This window comes from Danio rerio, chromosome 15 (assembly GCF_049306965.1).
Source record: "Danio rerio strain Tuebingen ecotype United States chromosome 15, GRCz12tu, whole genome shotgun sequence".
In the NCBI taxonomy this organism is placed as follows: domain Eukaryota; kingdom Metazoa; phylum Chordata; class Actinopteri; order Cypriniformes; family Danionidae; genus Danio; species Danio rerio.
In genome coordinates this window covers 51,725,001-51,735,000 of record NC_133190.1, presented here as the reverse complement: position 1 = coordinate 51,735,000, position 10,000 = coordinate 51,725,001, and the positions used below count along the sequence as shown (strand labels likewise).

The following is a 10,000-nucleotide window of genomic DNA, read 5'->3' as shown; positions in this document are numbered from 1 at the left end:
GTAGTGTGTGAGATAGTGTGTGTGTGTGTGTGTGTGTGTGTGTGTGTGTGCATGTGTTCTTACCTGTGCAGGCCCAGGTCATGATGTAAAACAGTAAAGCTGAGAGATGCATCATGGTCACCTGCACACACACACACACACACACACACACACACACACACGCACACACAGTCAGCAGTACTGATGCGTGTATCTGAAGTGTGTCATTCAGAGCGAGAGACTGAAAAATAAGTGATTGATCTGATCAACAGCAGTAAACACACACACATACACACACACACACACACACACACATACACACACACACACACACAGTAAACACTATAGCGCGGTGTTGACAAGCAGAATCTGCATCTGTCAGCTGCAACACACACACACACACACTGTACAAATGATGGACATCTCTCTCTCTTACACACACACACACACACACACACACACACACACACATAAACAGTGAGTGTTTACCTCTGGGTGCTGATGTCCGCTTGAGGATCCATTCAGATACAGCACACACCGATGCGCTGGAGACCGAGTCAGCTGCTTTAGGTGATGGATGAGAATCGGCTCTGAGTCGACTCCTTTGAGTAAACATTGGAAGTCAGCTCAATGAGTCGATTCCTTCTGCCGATCCAAGCGAATCAGTTCAGTATGTCGGCTCCTTTGAGTGAACCACTCACTCTAAACATGCTGGGTTACCCATAATCCATTTGTGTTGGGTCAACATGAAGGAATTAAGTCAGCTTATTATCTTCTACTAATTTAAGTGGACTGAACATAAAATAATTAAGTTGAACCAAAGAAAAAAAACGTTTTAGTAGTTTGAACAAGCAGCAGATATATATATATATAGTAGGAAATCAATTCAACTGTATTTCTATACTGATTAATAATATAAAGATATAATAATATTAATAATAATATAAACAGGCCACTTTACACAGATGAACAAGCAAGACAGGAACATATAATGGAACATGAAATTAAAAGCATTTCTGCTCGCTGCCATGCAAAATCTCTAGTTTTAATTCGCTCAAATGTAAAAGTGCTAGAAAAAAAATTCAAAAATATAATTACTGAATTTAAAAGAACAGGTAACCCCTATATACAGTGTTTGTGATGTTAAACAATATTTTACACACACAATTACAGGTCAAAACATTTACAGTTATGACTTTGAGTTCTGTGATCCAGAAGCTTGAAAAGAGCCGTTCGGGAACAGGGAGTCGACTCTTTTCGCTGAGTTGAACTAAATGATTCGGGTCTTTTAAAAGAGCTGGAACCGATGCTCGCCGTGATTCACCACCGCTATAAAAACATGGAGGAAAACACGGTGTGTGTGTGTGTGTGTGTGTGTGTGTGTTTGTGTGAGTGTGTGTGTTTGTTTGTGTTACTGATGCTCTTGCGACCAAACGCTCGATACCCGGCAGATCTGCGCTCGACCCGTCAGGTCTGCTGAACCTCTGCAGTGCAGATTGGCATTCAGGCGTGATCAGCTGCTCACAGAACTCGCTGTCAGGGAAAAAAACAACAACACAAACACCGAAAAACACCCTCAGTTCACCAGTTAATTCTACAAATAAACTTCAAACTGCGGCTATTACACCACTCACATGACATTTCCAAGATGAGCCGAGATATAAAGTCATATAGGAGATCATGATCAATATCCTAAACACTGAGCTAAAGATCGGAGGATCAGCTGAACTCCAGACTCCTCAGATGAAGGCGGACATCAGCAATATCAGTGAATCTGCACTGTTTCGGCTTATATCTCTGCACGAGTGTGAATATAAAGTTCACATATCTCCTTCAGACTGAGTAAAATCAGCTTTCACAGTAATAAACTGGTAATAATGCGATTAATATTGTGAAACGGTCAGATATGAAGCTAACAGACGTCCAGACCGATTACACCGTTAAGTGTTGATTCAGTTCAGATCAATGAAGCCACCTTTCCACTGCACACGACAAGCGACAGACCAAGTCCTTCATTTCCAATGTCGTCCGGGAGTTCTGATCATCTCCGTATGCGGAAAGTTCAGATCCGAATTGAGCTGCGGATCCTTTAAAGTATTTGATCTCCTGCAACTAGACGTGTGCGCCGGCCGACCAGATGTGCCGTATTCCAGTGTTGTCTAAGGACATGCGAACACGCGAGATGAGAAACGTTTTTCCTTATTTTCGGAGTCAGTATAAAGTCTATATTAAAGTAAATTAAATTCATGAATGAGTAATAAAAGGACATTATTTTTCATGTGTTCTCCACAATCCCTCCTAAAGTTTTAGCGGTCTGAGTTTCCAGTGTTCATTCATTCAAACATGATGAACGGACGGAGAATAAGGGCTCTTGCTTTTGACCTCCTTTATTTCGGACACCGTGACCATCACCATGATGCCCGACAACACTGAACACTCAGGGGGCGTATTTGAGCAGTGGTCTCCGAATGTCCTGCACAGCAGAAAGGCGGCTATAGGGGAATTACCAACCTTCATCACTCATGACGCCATACAGGTACAGGCAGAACCTCGGTGTTGAGCTCTACAGTGTTGAATGTGCTCATCATGGAGCATTATGTCCTGCACATGAACACACACACTACACTGCAGACATCCAGAGACTTGTAGACCTTTACCTGCTGTCCTGTAAAGCAGTGGAGTGTGAGTGAGACGGCTGTGTGTTTGGGGCTGGCCGCTCGTCCATTTCCTCTTCTCCAGTATCCATTGGGATGGGGCTGTCACAGATGGAGCTGTCAGATGAACGCCGCTCACTTTACCGTTAATATTGCAGAATCACTGAGCCTATCACTGGGCGATGTCGTTATGTCAATAATATGTATGTAATATGTGATGTAACAGACTCTGTACCGCATCACATGTCATTCCCTCGCTGTAAATGCTAGCGCTCCCGGTGTTTCTCTGCAACCGCACTGCGCATCCTGAATGTTTACACAGCGGTATTTCACTAATGGAGCGATCGCTCAGTCCTGCTCCTCAAGAACACACGCGGCACACACACACGCCAGTCATATTCATTTCTTTATTTATATATATTTATTATTTCTCTGTTCGTTTGGAATTCTTTGAACCATTGTTGTTGCACTTTTTAGTATTTTCCCAAAAACAAAGCCAAAAATAAACAGAAGAAGAGGGGGAGGGGCTAGACATGATTGACAGACGGAGATGAGGATGGTGATTGGCTCTTCATCAGGGGGGGTGTGGTCAGACACGCGACGTCTGGCTTTGATCAGACTGCAGACGGAGCGCGGCGCGTCTGTCTGTCTGTCCGTCCGCTCACACACACACACACACACACACACACACACACACACACACACACACACACACACTGAAGATAACAGCTAAATGAACAGCTTCTGCAACACAACATCCACAAAAATAAAGCTTTGAAACAGAAACGAAGCTCGTGGGCATCCGTGAGCAACACACACACACACACACACACACACACACACACACACACACACACACACACACACACACACACACAGACGGACAGACAGACGCAGGGATGGAATGAAGGAGAAACAGGAAGGAAAGCAAAATAAGCAACATCAGTAAAGAGTGAGGGACAGCAGAAGTGCAGGATGAGTGTGTGAGAGCCGCACGCCGCCCGCGCCTCTCCCGCCGCAACACAGACCGCTTCAATAATCATCATCATCATCATCATTATTAAAGTCATGAGCGTCTCTGACAGAACAGAACAGTAATGATCAGAACTCTACAGAACATCAGCCGTACAGACGTGTTGAAATAAAGCAGAGGTGGAGAGAGCGCGAGCGGGGCGCGTCCGCCGGCCGGAATGATCATCCCGCTTCACCTCCAATACTTTGGGTTTGTGGCGTTTGGTAATGACGTCTCTTCCTGTGTGTGTGCGTGTGAGTGTGTGTGTGTGTGTTTACATAAGACTCTGTGTTTGCCTTGTACATCGGAGTGCACGGGAGCGCTGCTATGGCAACGGTAAGGGGGGCGTGTTCAGGTGGGGGCGGGGCGGATGATTATTGGGCTGCAGCTGACAGACGGAATCGCCCCAGCCAATCAGAGAAGCTCCCAGGTCAACACGGCCAATGGCATCGAAGAGGAAGCCGAGTGCTCCGCCCCCCAGTGCTGGCCACGCCCACGGCACCCCGACAGACAGACGATGAGGATTTGGCATGACAGCACAACACAGCAGACGGTTATGAGCTTTATACAGCAAACACACCCCTGAGGAGAGAGAAACACACACACACACACACCGCTGTTAACTGCGTACATATACACACACACATATACACACACACACCGCTGTTAACTGCGTATATACACACACACACACCGCTGTTAACTGCGTACATATACACACACACATATACACACACACACCGCTGTTAACTGCGTATATACACACACACACATACACACACATACATACATACACACACACACATACATACATACACACACACACACACACACACACACACACACACACACACACACACACACACACACACACACACACACACACAACGCTGTTAACTGGGCAAAACACGCACACACTTCATCTGAAACACACCCCTGAGGAGAGAGAAGCACACACACACTGCTAACAGGGTAAAACACACACACACATCTTATGGCCGGTTTCCACTGACTGGTTCAGGACGGGTCAGTTCTGCTCATATTAGCCGATTATCTGTTAACTGATAGGGTGTGTGTGTGTGTGTGTGTGTGTAACTGATCAATGGTGTCAGGTAAAGGATTAAACAACACTGTGTTCTACATTTCTTCAGTGTGTCTGCATCAGGGGCTGATCACAGCGAGTGTCTCCGGTGTTGAGAGGTTCTCCTGACTGGTTTACTCGGCCGCCAGTGTACTGTACCGCCAGTACTGCGCACTGCTTATCCGCCCGCGCGCCTCTCGTTTCGCGGTTGCGCCCTGTGTGCTCGAGCGGAAAAAGTGTTACGTCAGTCGCCTCTTTCATTCTCCAATCAGATTAAAGCAGAGGCGGGGTTTCCCTGCAGGTGACAGCATGGTTTGTGTTGTTAAGACGACTATGGAGACTTCTAAAGGGTCAGGAAACAGCAGAACACACGTGCTGAGCTGTTGACAGTCACATCTGTGACACATATATTGAGTTAACGACTGAAAATCGGTTGATTTGTGTTATTTTGAGCAAATTCATACTTCCGGTTTGAAACTAATATTTGAAGCTGCGTCACGCCGTACCACTTTTTCAGCACCCTTTCGAAAGGGTCCCAAAAGGTGGAGTTACACGTGCAGCTGAATGCTGATTGGTTACAGAGATATACTATATGCATATAATAACCAGCCATGGATGACCCGGGCTCAAACAAACCGTGTCGTCGTGTTGATGAACAGATTTGAATCCTAGAGGAAAAATCTGCCGTGTGCTGTTGCTGCTTTACGAGTCCGTCTAAAAGTGCGAGCGGTATTCGCTTTCTTCCGGGAGCTCACGATCGTGTCTATATTTGATATAACGAACTTCTTGAGCTGCTGATAATAACGTGTGTGTGATTATTGAAGTGTCTCCATCATCTGATCCAGTCAGAAAGAAAAGGACAAGCGCGAGAGTGAAGCGGGAGTGAAACGCGGAAAAAAAGAGAAGCCGTCAAAACACAGGAGTAAAAGTGTTTCAGCAACCTGAATCATGAACACACTGCCGGGATTATCTTCACCTTTTGGGTTATTATGAACTGGGAATGACAGAATGACTCTGTAACAGAGCTGACATGTGCTGCTGAAGATTACACACACAGATGAGAGGTCTGCGCTGACTGTGGGCTATATTGCGTGTGTTTTAACTCGAATAAGCACTAAATGTCTGCTGTGTGTAGTGTTTCTGTAATTAATAATATATCGGACACTGTAAGTGCTGTATGTGTTCATATATGTGCATTTATATATTTATTTTACATAATTACAGACGTTACAGTAGCCTATTTCACACTGTCATTGATCTGCAGTTATAATCAAATCATGTTCATAGGAAGGTTAGTAATGAACATTTATAAACAGGTATTGATGTGTGTGAAGCAGCTGTTCTGTGAGGAGTGCTGCTCATTATGATATGTGAACGACCCGTACAGCTTTACTGTAGACATTTAGAGCGAGCATGACGTCGACTGAAACTTTATGTCGTACACCACATAAACGCAAGCCTGATAAAGGTGACCCGTACACAGCATTAAAGCTGACTGAGTTTGGACACCCCTGCTGCACAGTAGTGGACTGCTCTCCAGCTGCTGATGACTGGTAATAATGAGGCTGAAGGGCAGCAGCAGGGGGCGCCAGAGAGCATCACTCACTGAACACATCATCAGACAGAGCCCATGACACACACACACACACACACACACACACACACACACACACACCAGCAGGGGGCACACCCACACCTGAAGGAGTTTACCTTGGTTACTGTAGTAAACATGTTCGTGTGTGTGTGTGTGTGTATGTGTGTGTGTATGTGTATGTGTGTGTGTGTGTATGTGTGTGTGTGTGTGTGTGTCTGTTACCTGTGTTCGTTAGACCCCGGCCTGCTCCACGCTGTACTGCAGATCAGGCGTTTTGTAGCTTAGCAGCATATCAGTGGTGCAGGAGGACGGATAACAGGAGGAGGAGTGGACATCTGCGTCCACATCACACGCTGCACACACACACACACACACACACACACACACACACACAGAGAGAGAGAGAGAGAGAGAGAGAGAGAGAGAGATGAGTAATGATGTAATACAGAGTAAACACACACACACACACACACACTGCCCCACCTGGCCCCTCCCTCTGCTGCAGCTGCTGGCTTCCTGTCAGAGACGATTGGCTGAGGATGTCTGACATGCGGGCGGAGCTTAATGCTTTCCCAGCCAATAAGCTCATTCCAGACATCGGCTCCACCTGCTCCTGTAAGAGGATTAGGTCAAGAGGTCAGCGCTGGTTACACACACACACACACACACACACACACAAACATCACACACAGAGACACACACACACAAAGAGACGCACACACAGACACACACACACACGTACAACCACATACACATACAGATGCACACACATGCAATCACACGCACGCACACATACATACAGATATGCACACACACACACACACACACACACACACACACACACACACAGCCGTACATATGCGTCGTCGCAGGTCTGGATGGTGTGGTGTCGCTGTAATGCTCCGCGTGGCCTGTAGGAGTCGCTCTGTGCTGAGCGTGAGCCGTAGCCGTTATGATCGCTCTCCATGCCTGCGTCTGCAGCGTCAGCACACGACTCTGAAACACACACACACACACACTCAGTACTCTCTCGTGTTAGTGTGTGTGTGTGTGTGTGTGTGTGTGTGTGTGTGTGTGTGCGCAGCATGTCTGCAGAACTCTGCTGTGTGTGTGTGAGAGATGTTAAAGCACTGATGAATGCCTCACCTCTGGTTGCCGTGGCGCTGCGCAGGTAGGCGTGTCTATGCGTGGGGGAGGAGTAAGGCGGGGTGCTGCCGAGGGGCGGAGCCAGCAGCTCGTGGGCCTCAGTGCAGGGGGCGGCGGCTTTGGCCAGCAGGCCCTCGTGATAGGCCGGCATCTCGTCCTCCTCCATGCTCTCGGAGTGGGGGAGGGATGGGGCGGGGCACTCGGGCGGGGTCCTGATCTGTAGCAGGTGGTGGTAGTGCTGCGTGGGCGTGGCTTGTGGAGGGGCGGAGTCTAAGCTCTCTGCGGCCTGGCCCAGTTGCTGGAGCAGCAGCATCTCTCCGTAGTCCTGTGGGATGGTGGGCGGGGCAGTGGGCGGGGCCGGGCGGCTGTGGCGTTTCAGCAGCGCGGCGAGCTCCTGTGGGGGCAGGCGGGGGTCGGCGTGACCTGTCAGTGAGTGTCGCGGCGACAGCAGACCCTGCAGCGTGGGCGTGACCTGCGGCGGGGGGCGGTACTCCAGCGGCGTGGGCGACAGGAGCGCCTGCTGCAGTGCGGATGGACCGCCGTAACTCAGCCCGTACCCCTCCAGCCCCGGCACCTTCAGAGACGCCCCCTGCAGGTACGGGTTATAGGAGCCCATCACGCTCTCGCCCAACAGCTGCGCAGTCAACTGCTCATACGCTGACGTGTGGAAGCGGCTCAAACTGCGACTGTAACACACACACACACATTACTCACACAGATGGAAACACACCCACTGTATTATCATTAGCAGGTGGGAGGAGTCTGGTCTAATCTGACTCCACCCCCAATCTGTTTATTTTATGCCCATGATGAAGACAGTGAGCATCCCTCATCAATAACTCTGACAATATCCAGCACACCGTGTTCACTCAACACTAGACCACGAGCAGTCAGGGGGTCACAGGCCGTGTGTTTAACGTGACTCTGAGCTTTCATGTCTTCGGTTGCCAGATATTGTTTATTTTATTTATTAATAAAATGAAGTCCTCTTCAATAAATAAACCAGACTCAAAAATACAGCGGACTGAAATACCTAAAACAGCACAAGCACAACTAAATATAACGAAAGAATAGTAAGCTAGAATAATAAGACTGAATAAGCTGAAAGCTAAGAGCAGAACTAAGAGCAGGACACAGGGCTGAAACTACACTAACAGCTGAGGAAGCGGACACTGCAGGAGGGGCAATCACCGGGTTTTGGTGTTACGATGTTTACGCCAAATGCAGAACTAAGTTTTCACAAGAGTATATTAATATAAAGCGAACACAAACATGCTAATAATGGCAGCGTAAATAGAGGCACATTATTGATGCGCAAATAGTCGAATTATCAGCGCAAATTTAACGATGCGCGAAAAATGTAATAATCGATATGTGAATAGAGGCAAAATATAGATGTGCGAATAGAGGCAAATTAGGAATGTAGCAGTTGGTAGTATTAGTGAGCAAAAAGAGGCGAATTATTGATGCGAAAATAGTCAAATTATCTATGCACAAATAGTCATATTAGTGATGCGAGAATAGTTGAATTATTGATGCGCAAATAGTCAAATTATCTATGCGCAAATAGTCATATTAGTGATGCGAGAATAGTTGAATTATAGATGCGCATAGTCAAATTAGTGATGCGCTAATAGAGTTTAATTATTATTACGCAAATTGTCAAATTATCGATGCGCAAATAGTCATATTAGTGATGCGCGAAGTTGAATTATTGATGCACAAATAGTCAAATTATCTATGCGCAAATAGTCATATTAGTGATGCGAGAATAGTTGAATTATTGATTCGCATAGTCAAATTAGTGATGCGCTAATAGAGTTTAATTATTAATACGCAAATTGTCAAATTATCGATGCACAAATAGTCGAATTATTGATGCGCAAAGTCAAATTAGTGATTAACGAATACAATCAAATTATTGATGAACAAACAGTTAAATTATTGACGCACATGTAGAATCAAATTAGTGATGTGCGAGTAGAGTTGAATTATTAATATGCAAATAGTCAAATTAGTGATGCGCATAGTCACATTAGTGATGCGCTAATAGAATAAAATTATTGATGCACGGATAGTCAAATTATTGTTGAACGAATAGAATCTAATTATTGATAAACAAAAAGTTAAATTATTAATACGCAAACATTTAAATTTGTGATGCGCAAATAGTCAAATTAGTGATGTGCAAATAGTTGAATTATTGATGTGCTAGTAGTCAAATTTGTGATGCACGAGTAGAATTAATTTATTAATGCGCAAATAACTAATTTGTGACGTGTAAATAGTCAAATTAGTAATGCGCAAGTAGAATCAAACTATTGATCCGTGAAATGTCAAATTATTCATATGCGAATAGTCAAATTAGTGATGCGCGAGTAAAATGAAATTATTGATGCGCGAATAGTCAAATTATTAATGCGCAAAATGTCAAATTAGTGATGCGCTAGAATGAAATTATTAATGCGCGAATAGTCAAATTAGTGATGCGCGAGTAAAATGAAATTATTGATGCGCGAATAGTCAAATTATTA

The 10,000-nt window shown here is 45.7% G+C and overlaps 2 protein-coding genes across 10 annotated transcripts in view; both read right to left on the bottom strand.

The window, feature by feature from the left end:
* tmem25 (transmembrane protein 25) overlaps positions 1-639 on the bottom strand; it is an 8,725-nt gene extending 8,086 nt beyond the window's left edge. For 2 of the 4 annotated variants that reach the window (XM_073924184.1, XM_073924185.1), the window contains exons 1-2: positions 469-571; positions 64-121 (exon numbers count right to left, since the gene is read on the bottom strand). In XM_073924184.1, coding sequence (XP_073780285.1) covers positions 64-115 — 52 coding nt within the window. In that variant the 5' untranslated portion in view covers positions 116-121; positions 469-571. Of the gene's footprint in view, positions 1-63; positions 122-468 lie in introns of all 4 variants that reach the window. The other 2 variants (XM_073924183.1, XM_073924182.1) reach the window with 2 other exon arrangements.
* Positions 640-3,026: 2,387 nt separating this feature from the next.
* Positions 3,027-10,000, bottom strand: part of sik3 (SIK family kinase 3) — a 42,514-nt gene continuing 35,540 nt past the window's right edge. For 4 of the 6 annotated variants that reach the window (XR_012390424.1, XM_073922830.1, XM_073922828.1 and 1 more), the window contains 5 exons: positions 7,467-8,152; positions 7,177-7,316; positions 6,804-6,933; positions 6,543-6,673; positions 3,027-4,227 (listed from right to left, as the gene is read on the bottom strand). Coding sequence is in view for 4 of the 6 variants with exons in the window: in XM_073922830.1 (XP_073778931.1) it covers positions 6,552-6,673; positions 6,804-6,933; positions 7,177-7,316; positions 7,467-8,152 (1,078 nt within the window). In the remaining 2 variants the exon portion in view is untranslated. 6 annotated transcript variants of the gene reach the window in all.